The sequence below is a fragment of the Lepisosteus oculatus genome, chromosome 25 (assembly GCF_040954835.1).
Source record: "Lepisosteus oculatus isolate fLepOcu1 chromosome 25, fLepOcu1.hap2, whole genome shotgun sequence".
In the NCBI taxonomy this organism is placed as follows: Eukaryota; Metazoa; Chordata; class Actinopteri; order Semionotiformes; family Lepisosteidae; genus Lepisosteus; species Lepisosteus oculatus.
The window spans coordinates 10,572,613-10,594,297 of NC_090720.1; the positions used below are offsets into that span (position 1 = coordinate 10,572,613).

The 21,685-nt window shown below is 40.2% G+C and overlaps 1 protein-coding gene across 2 annotated transcripts in view; it reads left to right on the forward strand.

Moving 5' to 3' along the window:
- The window catches only part of vwa5b1 (von Willebrand factor A domain containing 5B1), an 85,642-nt gene that overhangs the window by 33,065 nt on the left and 30,892 nt on the right, over positions 1-21,685 (forward strand). For both annotated transcript variants that reach the window (XM_006641908.3, XM_069183624.1), the window contains 5 exons: positions 1,755-1,865; positions 2,528-2,730; positions 8,497-8,611; positions 14,990-15,175; positions 17,998-18,199. In XM_006641908.3, coding sequence (XP_006641971.2) covers positions 1,755-1,865; positions 2,528-2,730; positions 8,497-8,611; positions 14,990-15,175; positions 17,998-18,199 — 817 coding nt within the window. The remainder of the gene's footprint in view (positions 1-1,754; positions 1,866-2,527; positions 2,731-8,496; positions 8,612-14,989; positions 15,176-17,997; positions 18,200-21,685) is intronic.

A 21,685-nucleotide genomic window follows, 5' to 3' on the forward strand; every position in this document is an offset into this window, starting at 1 on the left:
ACAAGAACAGCAACAAAACAGCAAAAAGATTTAAATGTAAAAAGAAAATTGCAAATGACTACTCATGGCAGGAGTTTTTGATAGCTCCTGAGAATGTCAAACTCATTATATTGCCCTGTAATTATTCATTGTCCAGTTATGGTAATAAGTATAATTTCCTTGCACAGTACTCTACAATTTGTATAAGGGGGTGGTTTAAATTTCCTAATAGCATGTTTGCATAAATGACCAGTCTGGCAGTTCAGCTGTCCTTGGCCATTATTAGCTTTCATTGTTGAATATTGGAACATATACTGTAAGTGCTGCATTGGCAGAGAGTTTTATACTGACCTTTTCTGCCAATTTGGATTTATGTTTTCAAATCACAGTAGTTTTATATACAGTATGTTGACTGACACAGAAAACCTCCTGCTTGCTGTCATGACAGCTTCCTGTCTCATGCCAACCAGGTCAGGTGACTGAGAGCAGCAGCTCATTCCCCACAGCATTTTGGGAAATGTGGTTCAGAAAAGGACCTCCATCTTGTCTGGAACTATTGCCCTCTCACAAGTACTGCATCTTCTTCTGCCACATATCTGCATTTCTCATCTTCTTGGTTTCTGGATGCAGGGTGGAACAAAATTTGAGGCTCCTGTTTTTGAAGGACTTCAAACGGGAACACCTTTTTATACCGATTGTCTTCTGTCTCCTGAGAACCTCCAAATTTACAAAATTTGACAAATTTAATGGTTCTAAAGCATCATCTGAGCTCCAGTGGTACTGAGATGCTGTTTTTCTGATGCAGACAGGCAGCAGTCAGCTTGAATTCATATTTTAGAATATTAATCAGACTTAACTAAACTAAGAATTTATCTTTTAGTTTTTTAATATAAAGAGTTTTAATTCAAAAGCTGGTCAAGGTTTTCCAAACCTGAGGAACCAGAATTGTCCCATATCTGATTCACCCCTGTAAAATATTAATTGTAAAATAATGATTTCTTTCAAGAAACCAAATATTTGGCCATACCCACTACAGCAAGGATCTCTGTAAATTACAGTACCTCATGTTCTCCATGATCTTGTACTAGGCTCATCTAAGTGAATACAAATGAGTCTCCTGGTTCTTAGGCATCAGCCATTGATAGCAAGGTAGTTGTTACAAGCTACATAAATCTTTTGCTTGGGAGAACCTTATGGCTGTTCTAGTAGTGGTGTTCTTTCAACATGCTGTTTGAGCCCTGTAGCTTAGAGATGACTAATTTGAGCCTGTGCTATGTTATTAGCCAGTTATGACATAGATTCCACAAATATCAGCTAACAACAGGCTTGTGTGGCTTGAGTTTATGTTAAGCAGGGTATTCGTGGCTTGATATGCAACAGTGACTCCTGTGGATTACAGAGTGCTTGTGAGCTTGCACTGCTAAGTTGCGTCTGTCCTTCATTCGATGCTATGTTGCTAGGCTGGGCTGCAGGAACTGTGCAGTTTGCAGTTTGAAAAAAGATAGGTGTCCAGCAACTGCTAATACAGAGGATGGCTGAAAGTGGCCTTCCTCCCTGCCAAAGCTGTACATGGGTTGTTGAGGCAATCTGAGCTACTTAATCATTGCCAATTCCAAAATGGATTTATAGAGAAGTAACTGGGAATTCAATTTTAAAGGGGGTAAAAGGTAGTTTAAATATTTTTAAAAAGAAAAAAATACTTGTCATAACTAATGTTGAATTGGTGATGCTGTAATACATTTCTCTAACATTTCTCCTGTGTAACTCTCTCTCAGGATGCCATGCTGGTCATTCTTAAAAGTCTGGTCCCTGCCTGTCTTTTCAACATCATAGGCTTCGGCTCCACTTTCAAGACACTGTTCCCAGCGAGTCAGACCTACAGTGAAGTATGACACTACATTTCTCCGAGAACAGCCCAGCCTTTTCCTCACCATGTACAACAGTGCACCTAACATTCTGGCTTTTCCAGAGGTTTACTGTGACTTCCTAAAGGAATGGGACCACAAAGTATTGCACTGTTGGATAACAGCAAGATTGAGGTTTTAATTTAACATCATGGGCCCCCAGTCCTCAGAAGAACCCTTGTTCCGTGACCACAATATAATGAGATAATTGGTTGGGCTGTTTTCCTATGGACTCCCTATGGAGGGGTTGGGTTCTTTTTTTCCAACTGAGCCATCAATGACATAATTAAACTCTTAATGAAACTCATGCTCTGTTCAATAAACCTTTTGAATTGAATTCGGCTTTTAAGAACGCATCTGTAGTTTATCTATAAAGGTTAAAATCTCATACTCTTTGGTATGCATTCAATGTTTAAACCCTGCATTTAGGTACTGTACATCACAAGCAAAAGGTCTGGGAAAGTACTGTATAATGAACAATAAATATAGGACTGATTTAAAACTATTTGCACCTTTTATTTTTTACAGTACTTCCAAGGTCACACACAAATGCACAGAAAACACTGCAGATTGCCTTTAATGATAGGACACAGATACCAAATGGATGTATATGCATTGACCCCACGCATCTCTGTGCTCATCAGGACACCCTTGCCATAGCCTGCGATTACATCAAGAAAATCCGCGCAGACATGGGCGGCACCAACATCTTGTCTCCTCTAAGCTGGATCCTCCATCAGCCTCTGTACCGGGGGCACCCTCGTCTTCTCTTCCTGCTCACAGACGGGGCTGTCAGCAACACGGGGACAGTCATCGAGCTTGTTCGCAGCCACTCCCTCATCACCAGGTAAACCAGGGGCCGCTGAGGTATCATCTACGGATGAGTCGCTCTACTTGTGTGGCTTGGTACAGTGTGTGGTGTTAGGGGTGGGTCTTATTCGTTTAGGAAGTATGAGTTTGTGCAGTTTAAACACGAGGAACGACGCATATCAGTAGTCAAGTACCCACGCAACCTGTTAACATTTTGAGCCAAATATTCTTTTTATTTCACTTATGCCTGCCACTAGACTGCTAATGCAGATGATGTTGTCCCTTTCGGCATCATCTGACTGAACTTTGGCGCACACTTGAGCGATTCGCTGCCAAGTGTGAAGCAGCTGGGATGAGAATCAACACCTCCAAGACTGAGGTCAAGGTTCTCTCCCAGAAAAGAGTAGATTGCTCTCCGTAAATCCACTGTAAATCGAGATTCGGAATCGTTGTCGAGGGGAATCGAAATCCAGGAACCAGAAACACACAATTGAGAGATCAGGAGAATTGCTGCGAAGGCAAGACGTGAAGCTCAACAGGGAAACCCAATACTGAGCATTGAAGCAGCTGTGTGCTGCTGTTAAACAGTCTGGAGCTGGAAGGTGTGGTAGTTATTGGGAGGGCTGACTGGATAATTAATTCTGAAGTCTATGCCTTCTGGAATTGGTGGCTTGTGTGTGATTGCGGGTGGTTGTGACAATTTACTGTACAGCTCCACAAGGCCCAGTCATGAGCAGCATTTGGTGGAGTGACTTAATTCTCTCTGGCATCACTAAAGGCTCATAGATTGGACATCACATAGATCACATATTTGGTGACTTCATCAGCCAGGTGATGACCTTACAGTGATTACAGTTATGTTAAACTTATGGAAAAATACATTACTTTTAAAAACAGAAGATGGGAGTCTCATCAGCCTCAGGTAGAGATTCCCACAGTTTAATACGTAGGGCTTTGTAAGTCAGGAGACAACTTTTAATGCCGATCCTGAACTTTACAGGAAGACGATGGGATGAGGCTGAAACAGAAGTGATGAGTTTGTAGGAATATTTTGGGCATACTGGATGTACCTGCAAGCAATGTGTTAAAATATCGCTCCAATCTAGAAAAAACAAACGTATAATACAGTTTCACAGTATCTGATTAGGACAAGATTGGTTGTACATGTGCAATATTACATAGTTGACTTAAGGACACCCATTCATTTTTCTGATGTAAGTGTCAAATGTTAAACTGAGGTTGAAAAGAGATTTTTAATCTGGGTAGCTGATCACAGATGGCTGGACTGATGTTATTTATAGTAGACAAGTCTGTGTTTAGGCCCCAACAGCATCTTCTTTGTCTTGCTACTATTCTGTTGCAACATTATTTTAATATCTGGTAAACAGCTTGTAAGAATAGAGACTATTAGACTAGTGTCATCTTTAGAGTGCAAATAGTTCTGAGCGTTATCAAATAACAGGGGAAATGTACACCATGATGATGGATTACGTGGCGAAGAGGTATAGAAAATAAAAATAATCTTAAATTGAATGAGACTGACTGGGCTGATTATTTTCCAAGAATGGCTTAAAAAAGGAACTGCACAACATGTTTTTACACATTAAACTGCTGTGACAGAGTCACATTACAAAAGAGAACGTTTTCTGATCAGACTAAAGCCAGCAATTATTTACAATAGGCTTACAAGTGGTTCTTCTTGGCAATAAATATACAGCTCCAATATTGAAATGCGGCTTTGAATTGTTCAAAATACTGTGTCATGTTAGAGCAGTTGTTGCAGTATTAGTAGGTTTCACCCTGTTTAGTTTACCTGGCAGTCAGTTTTAGCTGATGTCAATGATTATATTCAGGAAGATTAAACATGAACAAATCAGTAATTATTTCATAATAGGAAACAATTATAACACGGAAGATCACAATGAGTTAAACAAGGTTAAAAACGTATAAAATTGTTAAAGGAAGAGAGGAAGCCATTTGGCCTGTTTAACTAATGCTGTTTTTACGAGCTCCAGGGATGTCATCCTGACATTTTCAGAAAGAAGCCAGAATATTAGCTTGAACACCATGGCTGGATGCCTTGTTTCAGAATCCCACGACACTTGAGTAAAGAAGTGCCTTCTCTTCCTACTTTCCTGAGGATATAAAAAATAATTTGAGAGGCCTCAGTAGTTTTATGCCTTTCTTGAAATCACTGCTCATTATTCATGTCATATTTGAATCCTTAAAACCTGTCTGTACCTCATACATCCATACAGAATAATGAGACAGCAACTGAGTGAAGCATCATTTCTGTGCAAAAAACACATCTGTCATTTTGTTAAATAAAGCCCCTGGTTATTCAACTGCTTAACTCCGTTATGTTAACCCTATTCCCCCCTTTTTAACTGTTGTCTGTAAACCAATTAAAGCAACAGAGCAGTAAAAAGCTTTGAGCAGCTTGCAGTTAGTAAGATTCAAGAAGTCACAGAGCAGTTCAGCAAAGGTTTGAAACGAATTTTAATTTGTTAAAAAATGCCATTTTCTAGAGAACACCCAAGAAGTGTGTATCTTCCTTGTGGTTTCCCATTTTTAGGAATTTTTTATAGACTGCGTACAGCTTCAGCCACTTTCTGGTGTTACCTACTGTATACACACAGCACAATGGCTGTTTTTGACAAAGCTATCCTCACCTTTCAGTTATTCTCAAAATGTTACATACAATGGGTGTCTGCAAAGAGAAAACCTATAAAGAACCCGGATGAGGTTAGGTTCTACACCAGAGAGCAAGCTCCTAGATTATCATGGTCTAAAAACAAATGTTTAATTTTATTTTTGTAAATCTGATCAGTTTAAACTTGTCTCTTTATACCTCTTTTGAATGTGTTTTGAAACTGAACAAAACAAACCTACAGTAATTCCCCAAAAAATCAAGGAAGAGACATGGTCTACAACAAAAATGTGTGAGTAGTAGGATGAGAGAAAGAGGATAGCTCTTATCCATGTTACCTTTACGCAATTATGTGAAGCAGAAATTACAGTAAGAACATGTAATGGATGACCTAAAATAAGTCATATCATCCAACAATGCTGAATCTTAAATTAAAAAGAGCAGAGAAAAAAACCCAGTGCCTAACAACAAAGCAATGTGTGCAATTCACATGTTAGAGATTGCTCTTCTGGAACCCAGAGATGAATTTAACGTTTTTTAAACAGTTGAATAAAACATCAAGTTTAGCACTTTCAACGAGTAAAAGGACAGTGAAATAATATACATATTAGAGAACAATATAATAAATCTACTTGAAATAATCAACAGCAGTGATGTTCTGGCACGCCGAGATGATCTAGTTTTCTGGCTGCGTGAAGGATGAGCTGTCAATCGGTATAGAGATGAATTTACAAGGTCTCTCCTTCTGTGTCCTGGAGTCATCAAAAATCCTATGTGCCCTAGTGAATTCGACTGTTGTGTGGTAGCCACCAAACCATCAAGGAAGCAAATGTACTGTACACATTTTGGTACAATTAATTGTCAGAAATGAAAGGAATCATCACCTGCGCTAATCTCCATCCTATTATTTGGTCTGGAATCATGGTTTAATCTCCTTATCTAACTGTCTGGAGGAATGACCAGGACCGGATTATTCAATCTCAAGGAACAGGTTCCAAACCCTTCCAGAATGACCAGGACCGGTTTATTCAATCTCAAGGAACAGGTTCCAAACCCTTTTTTTTTCTTTTTTCCCCCATTTACCTTTGGGGTTTTGTTTTTATAAATTGCAAAATATAGCAATGTATATGAATATGTATTTATAGCAATGTATATAGCAATGTTTTCCTCGTCCGTGGATGAGAGGAGCTGCAACCCTCTCTTTCAGCTGCTGAAGATGATACTGGATGGTCACCAAAGTGGCACAGGCTGCTTTAATAACAACAAAAAGTTTGGCTTTCAGGGTCCTTGAGGGAATCCGTAATGCAATTCCCCAGTGAGTGGAACTGTACATCCGAGGACCATGGTAGTTCCTACTGTTACGGTCGTCATCCCTCCTTTAGAGGGCACTCCTACCTTTTTTAGTATTATGTTAAGTTTAAATACCTTCACCCGCGTCTCGTCCCCCTTTTTGTTATTTAAGCCCAGCGTCTCCGTAGTTCTGGGCTCTGCTCTGGAAGACGGACGCCTGAAGGCCTGCCTTTCCACTGGGCTCAGGAGCAGCCCGAGGGCAAGGCCTTATCCCCAGACATCCTGACCTTTGAGTCCGGGGCTCGGAGCGCCTTGCTCCATTATGGTTTTATCTTCTGTGTTCCTGATCCCAGTTCCCTGTTCTGGTTTTTACCTGTTTTTGTCTCGGAATGACCTCCTGGCATTGGACATTGGACTGCGCCCAAACTACCCCCATCGGACCTCCCTTGGATTCGCTGCCTGCTCCCTTTCCCAGAGCTCCGGATCTCCACTGTCGCCACCCTCTGTCCGTTGACCCCACCTTCCCTGATTCTTTCTCCAGACACTTCCGGATTACACCGTCTCGCATAGGGTCTTTTACAACACACTTCATGGGAGTCAGAACCAGCTCTCTTGACATCTACAACGGGTCTTTGTAGTAGACTGGCCTTCAGGCTGCTTCCAGGTTCCTTGCGGAGGAGTTGAAATTGTTTAAAGGAGTATAGCCAAGAAAGCTATCCTAAACTGAATTCTAATGAAATTTTAAAAAATGGGCAACATGTTTGAGAGTATCCCAGTTAGATTATATTTTTTGCTGGGAGGGACCAGAAGTCTTCCTTTTTCTACCCTTTAGAGAGGATGCAAATGAAAATTAGTCAAAGCCAATTCATTCACATCCTTGTATAATCAGTCCAGCTGCTCCTAAATATACACATCCTGATGACATTCAGAATAAATGGCAGTAAATGTCTAGCTTGGAATTCACATGCTACTGCAAACAGCCATGTTAAAGGTCACACTTGCTGGGCCTTTTGTTTCTCCTTATTTGTGTTTCTTAGCACAGATTAAATATGCAAAAGCCATTGCAGTTCACATGAGATATACAGTATCTCTGTGGTTATTTTTTGGAATGCACACCAGTTCTTCAAATAAGAAGGAAAGTTGATGAGAATAATCTCGTGGAGCGGTGGCCCTGTGGCTAAGGATCTGTGACCGGAAGGTTGCTGGTTCAAATCCCGTGGCTGGCAGAGGAATCCTACTCCGTTGGGACCCTGAGCAAGGCCCTTAACCCTAACTGCTCCAGGGGTGTCGTACAATGGCTGACCCTGCGCTCTGACCCCCAGCTTCTCTCCCTGTTTGTGTCTCCATGGAGAAAAGCTGGGGTATGCAAAAAGATGAATTCCTGATGAAAGAAATTGTATAGGGCTAATAAAGAAACATTATACATTATTATTAATGAGAAAACTAGAACAGGCTGTGTGTGATGGGAATAGGCTGAAAACATCACATCTGCTCAGCTGATTGTCATTTAAACTCATCAAAGGGATTTCACTTTTCAAGACGACATTAGATTAAAAAAGACAGATTTGATTAGTTTTCTAAAGGTATGCATCTCAGTATTATTTTAACGATTTGTTGTACTCTGTGAATTCTGGTTTCATGTCTTTTAATTGGACACTCTACAGGAAATCATATTTACGGGTTGTTTTCCAGGTGTGTTTGACGTACAGTAGCTCATGCTGATTTTAACCCACCCAAATCATGCAGTGGGAACTACAGCTGTGTGGTGGATAATACATGATCCAATAATTACCTGAACCAAAAGCACAACTTTCTGTCTGGAAACCTGAAGTCACCAGGATAACATCTAACTTTCCTTGGCAGGTGTTTCAGTTTTGGAATTGGTCAGAGTGCCTGCAGGAGGCTGGTGATCGGGCTCTCAACTGTATCCAAAGGCACCGCTGAGTTCTTGACTGAGGGCGAGAGACTACAGCCAAAGGTATTTATTTCTACCTGCTCGTTCTTCTGTATGCTCTTCTGCAACATACAGTACTTTTGTGTAGATGCACTGTGTGTCATTGGATGTGAGGACATTCACTGCAGTCCAAGTGATGTCGCTTTATTTCGCTCTGTATTTTAAAGCACGTTTAAAACACTACTTCACCAATCCTACACATCTTAATTGTAACTAGCCAGAATATGTATCTCTTGTTCATGTAAATCATTTGGCTAAAATAATTATTGTTCTCACTTACAGGCGAGCATGAAGATAGCAAAGGATTATATTATTGGCCATAGATAGTATATGCGGGGTACCTATTAGCTATATCGTACTTTGAGACCTTTGGATTTCATTCCAATTAGAACAGAGTAGTTTATTGCCGTATGTACACATACATTGGAATTCTTAATCGTGCTGTTCTCTTGGGACACACACAGTACAACAGACAACATCGCACAACGTAGACAACAAGAACAACAAATATGTAGTAGTGAGACAAAACAATATGGTAGACCATGCAAAGTGCATACTGCAATGGGATAGAAGCTGATTTTGTGTCTAATGGTCCTTCCTTTAATGATGTTATTAACTTATAAATTAAACTCTTAATTACTAGTAAAATAATGCATGTGTAACCTTGTGTGATTCTCAGGCTTAACTGAAACAGTATACAGAAATGAGTTCAGAAACCCAGCTTTGACCCAGCTTTGAACAAGGCAAATGTTAATAACTGTAACCTCAACCCTAATGTCTAAACCTGTCCAGCACTGTCCAGGCTGAAAAAATAAATAAATCAAATAAAAAGGTCTAATCAAGTAAATAATTCACTGAAAGGGCTCAATTAAAGTCATTTTACTGACATTCTGGTGAGCCATGTACTGCAAGTGCCCTAAATGAAAATTATTTTTTTTCCTAAAGGCATTCAGTACTAATGTGTCTCACAGATTGCAATCAAGCGCTCTGTTACTCAAGCGACAACATTGTCATGGTAACTAACATATGTATGGCCTATGTACAACAATGCAGAAGCATGAAGGAGCATTTCCCGTTTGGGTAGAATATCGAAGTTCAAACAGTGAGCAGCATAAAGTCTCTGCAGTTGCAAGGATACAGCTGGCTGGGTGATTCTAGTTTTAGAGAAAGGGGATGTGATGTAACAGAATGGTTGAGAAAGATTGTGATGCAACAGAGATCCTATGACTGGCTGGGTTCCTGTGAGCTTGCAGTGGTACCAGTTATAGACAGCTGTGTAACGGTCTATGGCCAGCAGCCATATCACTCCGCAACTCACAACTGGCAACCTAGTATAGCTCAGCAGGTGTGAGCCTGGTCAGTACCTGGATGGGAGACTCCTGGGAAAAACTAAGGTTGCTGCTGGAAGAGGTGTCAGTGGGGCCAGTAGGGGGTGCTCACCCTGTGGTCTATGTGGGTCCTAATGCCCCAGTGTAGTGACGGGGACCCTATACTGTAAACAGGTGCCGTCCTTTGGATGTTACGTAAAACCGAGGTCCTGACTCTCTGTGGTCATTAAAAACCCCAGGGTGTTTCTCGAAAAGAGAAGGAGTGTAACCCTGTCATCCTGGTCATAATTTCCCATTGGCCCTTACCAATCATAGCCTCCTAATAATCCCCCTCTATGAATTGGCTTCATTACTCTGCTCTTCTCCCCACTGAGAGCTGATGTGTGGTGAGCGTTCTGGCGCACTATGGCTGCCGTCGCATCATCCAGGTGGGGCTGCACATTGGTGGTGGTGGAGGGGAGTCCCCATTACCTGTAAAGCACTTTGAGTGGAGTGTCCAGAAAAAGCGCTATGTAAGTGTAAGCAGTTATTATTATTATTATGAATTAAAGCCTTAGATATTTTTGTCTTTTGACTTGCTGTGTGTAAACTAGGGCAATTTCAGTATGAGTGTGCTTTGTCTTCAACTCTCCCAATCGTATATGAGGGTTGTGTTGGTGAGCCTAAATCATACAGCAGTAGCAATTCCAACACTGAGGGATGTTTCGAAAAGGCAATCAGCAGTCATTTTTAAAAACAGAAAAAAAATGACACAAAAGCTGGTAAAAGCTGTTCCTCCACAGCTTTAGAAGTCTTCACAATGACCCTTAAACCAAACTGCGTCAGTGCGGCGGCTTAAAGGTTATCACAGTTTGCAGGAGCAGTCACGAGTTTAGCTGGCTGCTTCAATGGAGCTGATAAAATTGAGATAAGAGGATAAAGAATTACCTTGTTAATCCAAAAAAAGGGGACCATATTATTTTAGGAGGATCATGAACAAAATGTTAAGCTTAGCGAAGTGACCATGCGGAACACAATGTTTCTAAAAAAAGAATTGCTTTACTTTTCAATTCCAAAAATGAAATTAGAACGTGGGAGGTTTTAATTGAATTCAAACTTCCCTAGAATACAAAACTAGAACAAAACAACTGAAGACTACTGTGTTTCAGAATTCTGAAGAAACTGCTTATTGGCAGTCGTGGGATGCAGATCTCAGGGCGCTCAAATGACTAAATGTAGAGGCTATACAGTATAAAGGTATATACAGTCCAGTATATATCTTGTCCTGCAGTACCACTCTGTCATTCAGATCTTAGAAGCTGAATCTTGTACTGAATTTTTATTTTAATAAAAATATAGACATATCGAATACATTTTTTGTTTTGGGCATAGTTGAGCAAACTCTTTAAACTGGTCTTTACTTGTTTAGTAAATTATTGTTGCCCTCTAGGACTCTATAGAACTCTTAAACTCCTAAAAGGTTATGTATTAAGGTCCTTTTGGTGTTAAATGGGCACGTGAGTGCATTACATTGTATCAGGCAGTACCACCTGTTAGTTCTGTATGGATCCATCTGCTTAAAACCTAGACAAGTGATGGAGGACATTGGCAGAAACACAATTAAGACAATTGGCGCTTGGGTTTTGAATGTTACCAATATCTAATCTGCCAAAAACAGTGGCGGACTGGAAAAAGCAAATCATTTAGCCAACTTATTTAATCAGCCCAGGCAATGTAGGGCTAATTTGGGATACTTCAGGTCCAAGTCTGAAAAACATTTTCGACCCTGTAATACAGTCTGGAACCTCCAGGGGTCCATATAGGCAATCAAGTTGTACTAACCAAAACAACAACCCATTACATCTTTTCGTTCGAAACTCCACTTCCTCAATTGCAACAATCCCTGTGATCACAGAAAATGTACGGCACATATTCCACAGAATCAAGCTTCCCAGATGGTGTTTGCCATAGAACAGCTTGCAGCAGAGAATGAGAAGTTAAAGGCTGGTTCGATCAGCCTTTTTTGGCATTCTTGTCATTGTTTAGATTCTATATTAATGTATGGATCTTGTAATACGGAAATTGGAGAATGCAGTCTGTGAAAGCAACTAGCAAGCGATTTTCTTTTTAGGATTTTTGGAAAACTGAAAAAGTATTTCACTCTGTATTTCCACTTCTGTGAGTGCTGAAATAAGACCGATTTTAGCAGTGCAACATCAATCTATAAAGGTAAGTGTACTGTATTGTGTACAATAATATTTTATTCAAACTCAGGTACTACAGTTGTATGGCAGTTAATGCTTCTGCATTACAGCTCTTCTGGTTTTGATTCCAGATTGGGACACTCACTGTGTGGAGTTTGCATAATCTGTGTGGGCCCTCTCTGGGTGCTCTTCTTAACTTCCAGAGACATTGCTGGCTAGTTGAGTTGATGTATTTACATTGTCCCTTTGTGCGGGCTTTGCAATGAACTGGAGTCTTCTCCAGTGTGAAGTGCTCCTTTTCTCCCTCTGTAAATTATTTAATTTTTAAACCTTTCCTATTTTGTATGACATATTCATAATTTCATTACCCTAATAAATACACACTCCCTGCGTTAAAAACGATCACATTTGATAAGTCCCTGATCTGTTGAGAAATCAACATGACCATTATTGCAATCTTCTTTTGAATTACACATTAACTTACCCATAAAAGCAATGATCTGATATACACTTTCCCTAAAGAATAGAATGGCAGATGACCAGTGGTAGGCGTCTCAAATTCAGTTCCTCGAGGGGCTTTTTTAGTTTTTATTCCATCTGAAGTTGCCGATTAACCTAATTATTTTGGAATGTAAAGATAATAATGTAGACTGATTTTCTTAAGGTCTCTCAAAGTTGATTACATAAGACGTGTTGTGGTCTCCAATACTGTACCTGGAGACATCATGGACACATAGCCCCAAGTTTTGCAGGTTAGCAAAGCTGGAGATCCCTGCTATGGGGAATTGGGAATTGGGATATTACTGTAGAAATCATTATGTTATTTTCCTAAATACACATAGAAACACACAAATACAAACAAACATCCCGTTTGAAATCCCGTTATACTGTAGATATCCTAAAGAAAGTAAAGGTTAAATAAATACCTACAGAGCAGGTGACTTTTCTGCAAAGGATTTCTTGTAATGTGAAGACTAACTGAAAGGATTAACACAATTAAATGACTGTTTAATGATAATTCATTACTTGGCTTGATGCCAGTCTATATCAACATCCTGAGGCTGGGAAGAGGAAATATGCTTCTTCGAGAAGAAGTACTAATGGTGACAAGTTGAGACTGCAATCATTCAACTTGGTAATACTTACAGTACAGTGCTGTGCACAATTCTTAGTGAGCATTAGCAATTTAGGCAGATATTCTAGTCTTGTTTCCTACTATAAACAGTATATACATAGTATATATTAATTTATTAGTAATAAATTTCATTCTTATTAACATGTCTTAGTGGGATGAGAAGAAATCAAGCTTATTTGACAAACTTTAATGCATCCACATCTGAACCTTCTTCAAAGATATTCTTAAAGAGCCTCAGCAATTTACTCAGATCTTCCACTGATTTGAACCTTCTTCAGAAAGATGACCACAAAAGGCAAAATTAAGCATGAGGATAGGTAATGGGTAATAATAGGTAATGTAACATCTTATTTTTAGTAATATACAGTACATCCATAAAGGTAAATTTACAGCACAAATACAGATCTACCGGGGATAACTTTTAGAAGATAACCACAGATTTTTTTTTGTATACTGTAAGGAAGGAAAAAAATAGAAGAACAATTCAAAATATTGAAGACATTTGCACTGTAGTGCACCTCCGTGCATGGCATATAGTATCCTTGAAATTGTCCTTGTTTTAAGCAAACACTTGTATTTATTTCTTGAATGACGGACACTTAAGAAGGCTCCATTATCCTAATACTGTGGAGACATGCTGCGAGCTATGGTGATAGTGATAGGCTAGGCAGGATGAAGACTGTGCTGCTGAATGTAACACGTTTGAACAGAACACCTAAAGACAGAAGGACAAAGGTATTCAAGAAACAGAGCTTCCAAAAACGGTAAATCGGAAAACATTATGTGAAGACCCACACTGGACAGTGTCTGTGGTAAAGAGTCAGTAAAACATACATTGCCCAGACACGATCAGTAAGGCATGTCTGTGCAAAACTGGCATTGGGTATTAAACGGAGCAACTCCAATTTGCAAAATGCATACGGTTATTTATTAGTTTATGCTGACAATAGAGGACACAGCCTCTGGATTCAGTGGAATAATTCTGAACAATGGGATCATGACGTCATTTTTAAGGACAAGTCTTTTAACTGTTGCTTTCAGGTTTGGACCAGTTTGTGCTTTTGCCAACTCTTAACTGAAAGCACACCCTTAACTTTGGGACTATCTGTCCATGTCTATGGATACCTGGCCACTAAGGCAGGCCAAATCACTGAGCCAGAAATACCCACCTCACTGCTAGTATTCTGCCTTCAGTGCAGAATGGGGCGGTGTGGTGGCTCTGTGGCTAAGGGTCTCTGGCTGGAAGGTTGCCATTTGTATCCCGCTGCCGGCAGAGGAATCCTACTCTGTTGGGCGGCTGAGCAAGGCCCTTAACCCCAACTGCTCCAGGGGTGCTGTATAAATGGCCGACCCCGCACTCTGACCCCAAGCTTCTCTCTGTGTCTGTGTGTCACATGGAGAGCAAGTTGAGGTGTGCGAAAAAGACAACTCCTAGTACACTAAATTATATATGTATATCTGATCTTATCTTCTCATCATGTTACTAGCTCCGTGTCCACTCACATATTGTGCCTTTGTTTCAGGGAGTAACTCACAATGCTGTGAGTGGTGCCAATGTGGCAGGAGTTAATCTTCAGATGCTGAATCCTGATATTTGCTCAGACAAGGACCCGGAAGGTTGGAAGGAAATGCACAAATTGGTGGTAGACAGTGCCTATGAGGTTGTTTTCACTTTCAGCGCGTTGACGGTGGAACGTACTGAAAATGTAGCAGCACCGCATGACCTTCTTGACTTTCACTGAAGCTCTTTTGACAGATGATCAGATCCCTGAAGAAGTCCATGTCTCCAGTCCTGAGTGATGTTACCATTGACTGGCTGTTTCCCGAGACCAAGGAAGTGCTGCTGTCCCCCACTGGTGCTGCCCACCTGTTCCCGGGGGATCGCCTGATTGGTTACTGTGTTGTCTGTGACACGTCGCGGTATCACCCCAACCCCAAATCTGTGAGTATAAACTGTAGCCATGCAACGTTTGTGAACTTCACAGACATTTCTGTCACATTACATCCAGTGCCCTCCAAAACTATTAAGAAGGCAAAGTCAAAACCTATTGGTACTTTACAGTCTTTTGTATTAGTGATCATGAAAATAAATGTGAAATATAATTACAATATAAAATACATTTTATCATAGGCACACGTTGGATCATACTGGAGCAAAAATATTAAACTGATCTGTGTTCAGTCCTGTGATTTCTCAAGAAACCATAATTATCTGGAGACTTACTCTTGTGTTGCTGAGTCTAAAAGTCAGTATTGAGCTGCATATCACTTTGAGGCTAAAACTGTATGAACCCACTGACCTCCCAAAATATTTGCGTGATATTTTGAATTACTTTGCCAAGCCTTTGTTGAGCCACTTGGAGTTTTCCTTTTTTTTGGGGGGTGTTATAACCCCGTTTTTTTCAGCCTATACAGTGCATGCTTGATAACATTTAAATTTTGGGAGAGTCATGTTTAGGGGTCTGGACCTGTACCTGGAAGCTTGTAGGCTCCATTTCCAGGTGAGACACTGCTGGTATACCCTTGAGCAAGGTACTCCATTTGAATTATTCTAATAAAACCCCCAGCTGTGGATTTGTCTGCCAACGTAAGTCGCTTTGGACAAAAGCATCAATCCCCCAAGATTAAGATGAGTAAATCTGGAGATTAAGTTAGTGTATGCAGTCCAAGATTTCCTGCTGCTTTCTGGGTCATTTTGGGTCATTGTGGTGCTGCACGGTGAAGGGCCATCAAGTACTGAAGCATTTTCCACATAAGCCCCCCAAAAAAAGTTTCTAGAAATGTCAGAACTCATTTGGAGGATGCCATCAGTCGGTTAAGGTTGAGTGAACCAGCTCCAGAGATGGCATACTCCACACTTCTTTACAGGTAAGCCTGTGTGCATCAGAGCATGAGCAGTATCATTCTTTCTCCTCACTTAAACCTTTCCCTAAATGGTGCAAATGTTTGTCCCGGAACTCTCGCGCCATCACCTATAAGATTTTGGTACATCTTATAGTGTAGCCTTTTTAAATCTGGAGCTTGTGGTGATTTTATGGACAGTTAAGTGTTTTTGTTTATGGACTTGATCAGAGCGATGGCATTGTAGCTAAAGATCTGCATCTGTAGCAGGAAGGTTGCCAGTTCAAATCCCATGGCTGGCAGAGGAATCCTACTCTGCTGGGCTCCTGAGCAAGGCCCTTAACTCCAGCTGCTCTGTACAATGGCTGACCCTGCGCTCTGACCCCAAGCGTCTCTCTCCCCACCTGTGTGTCTCGTGGAGAGCAAGCTGGGGTATGCAAAAAGACATTCCTAATGCAAAAAATTGTATATGGCCAATAAAGTGATCTTATTTGCTTGTCATCAACTGCAGAAGTTTTGCTTTGTTGATAAAGTCTTGATTAGTAATTATACTTTTAGTTTCTTTCATGTTCAGCACATTATAAATGATTGACTTGGATTGCTCAGTTTCTATGCTTCTGTTGTTCTGGTTGAGCTGTTCTTTACTTTCAGCTTCAAAAGTACCTGTTTTCAATCTAATCTAACAGAAAGAAAAGTTTTTATTTTGGTTCCTAACAGTGCATTCCAAACTCTGAAGTCAAACTGATGCAGGTTGATTGGCTCACAGCTTTTTATGAGCCTAATTGCCCTACAACTAGCACCTGGCCAACAAGCCACACCTGTCAGTCAATTGTCCTAAAACCATTACTCCTTACAAACAAAACATGTTGAACCCTGTCAAATAAACACTAGTTTGTTTCATTGAATTGACTTTATAAAAAATAAAATACTTAGGGGATGTATTTGTGCACGTTTTGTTTTCTTAAGAAATAATGGAAAATTCCAGTTTAGACTTAACTAGGTAATTCAGGTGGAAAATATTAACTGCTGTAATATATAACTAGCTGAAATTTGTATTACATTACTTATGAACTTATAGCACATTTCTAAATTCTATAAACATGATTTGCAAACTGATTTGCTTACCATACAAACTGAGGTTAGTGTGGGACAGGACAGATTTTTAACATGAAAGTGATAAATGAGAATAGTGAATTCTTAATTTCTGATCTGACCTTAGAAACAAAAATCTGGTTTCTTGCAGTTTTGTACACTGTAAATCTGCTCAGACTGTCCCTGACCATATGCAGTATGTTTTACTGGTCACTAACCCTGATTCCTATCAGGAATAGTCCTTAGTATGAAGTTCTTATTTAACTATTGGAATTATTTAGTGTTTAATAGCTCAGAGACTATACTGACTTGAGGGTGTCTAGTACATAGCACATAATAGTATATACAGTAAGTTAGTAAAGGGTCATAATATTTTAAAATTAAATTAATGTCCTTTAGAATTGAGGAGCTACAGTAAAACACTTTCTTTCCCAGAAGTTTTGGAATCAAGGCCAATTGTGAGCCCTTGATTGGTGACACTGCACAACTTTTTGATCCTTAGATCAAAACAACAACAACAATACTACTACTACTAATAGAAATAAAACCACAAGACGAAGACTAACAGGAAAAATGTTGTTATATTACAAAAGGGGAGAAGGAAAACACTGGAGTACACTGGTTATTTCCAGTAAACTGGAATAATCAAGCAATAAGGATTTAATGATAATTAGAGAAAGACAAGATATCTATTTAAAATATATGTATGTGCTTTAGGCATTTTTCTTACACTGCCAAATATGATATAACTGAACAATAGACTATAACTGCACTAGAGTGTAACCGCAGTTCCATTATCAGGACGTTTGCATTTTCCCTCATGTTCGGCAGGACAAACGAAGACGGTACAGCATGATGCGGTCCAACGAATCGGCCAGCTCCGTCTTCTACCATTCCCAGGAAGAAGATCCGGCCAAGTCCATCTGTGAGGGCAGGGGGCTGCTGGGAGAAGGAATGGTGGTGTCCCTGGGTGACAGTTACCAGGAGACGCTGTCAGAGAGCACAGCTGTCAACACAGAGCAGGCGATGATGGGTACGTGCAAAACAGGGCTCACAATATCCACTTCCCTGACCGGGAGACTCTAATAGTGTTGTGGGAAATTCTTCCTCAGAGGTGCAGGACACAGTCTCGTGCAGATTCAGTTATATTGAGCTCAAAAAGTACACAACGTGTGCTGGGTCTGCCCCACAGAACAGACAAACTGCAAGGGTTTCCCAGCTCTTACATACAGTCTGAAGAAAGTTTGTTTCACAATCTGAGTGCTTGTCCTGTTCTTTGATATGTAATTACTTCTTGTCCTGCTCTGTCTTGCTCTAGGTTCTGTCCTTTGATATGCAGCAGACATTGGTCTGCTTTGTCCTGTTTGTGGGTGTTGTTCCTGTATTTTATTATATAGCGTTAAGTCACTGGGGCTACTAAAGCAAGTCAGCTTTATGGCATCTTAGCGTAACTTTTGTTGAAGGCTAAATTAACAGACCCCAGCAACACCTCTCTCAATATTGCGATGCTGGATATGTGAGATGTATTCACGTCCCACTTCAAATAGCATTAGTAGTCAGCATGGTAGATTTTTTTGGGATCATTGCCCATTTGAGTTGTATTATTTAACTGAGGACAATACCACTGCAGTATAAGCTGCATTTGGAAACACACAAACAGAAAACAAAACTGAAATGCTCAAGTTATTAGAGTTGAAATGAGGCTCCTGCTACAGTATGTGGCAGTGTGAGCCTTTTTGAGCATTTAAGAACTTCACATTCCTGAGTGTAAATCAACACCTGGGACTGCACATTACTTTATTCTGTGAAACGTAATTTGAATGTTCAGTCAAACCCTAATTAAGGTGGGGTAGAAGCTTGATGTCAATTAGTTTGTCATCTTGCCTCACACCCCTGGCAACAGAAGGACAATGTGTTTGTGAGGGCAAACCAGTCGGAACCCTCCTTAGCAAGCGATGAGCCAGGAAACTACTAAAAGAGCAAAGAAAGGGTGGAGGAAGGGATCTGAACTGAAATACACAAGTGAGTAAATTAAAAACATGATATGTATATGCAGGTAGGCGGGCGTAGGACAGATTCTGATCTCACAAACTATATCTAAACCTTTGTTATAGCAGATGTTTTTTAACTCCTTAATTTCTATGCACTGTATAAATGAAGACTGCCTGATATAAAATGGAAAACCATGCATTTAGGAAAGATAAAAATGTTTTGTAAATGATACATGGAAGGAAAAAAAAATGTTGGAAAGTGATTCATTTAATTGCATATGAAAGAAAACAATTTGAATGAAAATCTTGAATAGAGCATTAATGGGATATTTCTTTTCCATTTTTCATTCATGCCGTTTCTCTCCTATTCCCTCACTATTGGATGGAGCTTCATATTCATACACCTTCTCACGTCCTGTCTGTGTGTGGTTTTAGTGTTTTTTATAAACATGGTGTACTGTATTTGATGCAAGATTTCTCCTTGCTTTCAACCTTACATCAAAGGTGTACTCCCAGGCTGTGTTTTACAACACACATAATTAAACATAACCTAAACATCTGTGTGTTTTTCAGAACACCCATTTTCAACTTTACGAGTGATTAATATAGAAAAGCAGGCAATTCTACAAACAATGAAAGAGAGAAGAAAACTAAACAAAAAAAAGGACACACTATCTCAGCATTGCAGCTGGACTGCTTTTGACATCTTGTGTTTCACTGGCTTCTACAATACAGTATCTAAATAAATTTAATGCATGTGCTTGTGCCTTTTAGGGTTTTATTTTCTGCCTTTTAGTCTGGAACAGTGGGTTGGGAGAAAAACTCCTGCCCTCACCAATCCCAGATAAAAACACATAATGTTGTCTAATTTATTTCAGTTTTTGCTCTTCTGAAACAGCATTAGCAAGCCTTCTTTGTTGCTCACTTGCTGTCTGCTCCCCATTCCCATTACACATCTTCTTGCCCAAGGTCACCTCCTGCTGCTTGTTGTTACTCTATAGTTTTTGGGTTTTTAGCCATTATTATCCCCCCCCCCCTTTAAAAATAATGCCACATATATGGCTAATCCATATTTCAAACTCACTCGCCATCTAATGCCAGTTTCATCAATCAGACTCTTACCTCTGGAACTGCTGCTTCAGCTCTCCAAGTGCAGATATCTTTCAATCCAACTTTACTTCTCATAATCCCAATCTCGCTTGATTGCTAATGAACTCCTCCTAATTTAAAGAAGTGGACTATGTCTCTTTAGGGAAAGGTCTTACAACATTGAGTCCTCTCCTTCTTCTCCTTCAACCAGCCAGAGAGAAGTCTTTGCTCTTTCACCCTGCATGGTATACAGCTAGCAGCTCACCTGCTGATGTGCTTAAGCTTCTCCCCTTTGTGGTGAAGACGTCACTCCCCAGCAGCCTCAAATAGTCTCCCTTGCCCCTCACTTCTGCTGCTCTCGTTTTCCCTGCTACTGTTTTGTGAGTGCTTTATCTTCTCGGCACTCATCTGTTGCTTTCCAAGCATAGCCGTCCTGCTCCCTGGTGCAGGTCTTCCCTGATGAGATACCCGCGCCTATACCAAACTGTAAGCTGACAACGCAGAGTACAGGCTCTGTGTGCTTTCTGCTCAGGCTTTTGGCTTCTGTCCTTTTATTTCCGGTCTCTCAACAGTTCAGGTGTCACCGTCCTGGCCCTCTTTCTGTGAAGACAGTAGTTCAGGTCAGTTCAGACTGCAGGCATTTGGTTATGCCACTTCTGATTGGGAAAACCCACAAGTAAGGATTTAGAAAGGACTATATACTGTAGTGTAGTCCTCCGATTGGCCCTGCAAGTTCCTGCATCAGTGAGTGTCCAAACATGGCCCTGATAGCCTCAGTCATGTCCCTGCATTTAATCGCTCTTATCTTTTTGACCCTTCCCCTCCCTTAGCTGACAGACCTTGATACTTGTGTACTATTGCAAGAGCAGTCCCTTCCTCCACTCCTTCAGAAGCTCCCATGCTGAAATTCACTCAAACACGGATGCAAATTTAAAATAATTGGATTGAGGTAACAACGCTATTCCATCTTTACTTGAGCAATTCATATGCATTACAGTCTGTGTTGTAAACTACTTATTTATTAAGATGCTGTCACATTCTTTGCTTTATAACAGTTTGGCATATGTAGGGTTAATTTGTGTGGTTCATCCCCTCTGAAAGACTAACTGCCTTGTCTTTGTGGCCAAATAGGTTAAGAGGAAACATACCTGTAATCCAGATATTCCTCCCATTTTACACAGCTGGATGTGTGTAACTGTTTAATATTTTTCTCCCATTAACACAGACTTTGATAACTGTAGTTTTGTATTAATTTGTAAAACCATTCATCTGTATAATCGTAGCAGTTGTATTCTGCTTTGGCATGTGAAAAAAATCAACTGAGTTCAGTCTTTTGAGCTCCAGACGTCTAGCCAGGACATCATCCCTCCAACAACAAGTCAAAGACCTTTATTGTTAATACATCTGAATTATGTTTTCCGGTATTATAACTGTATTAC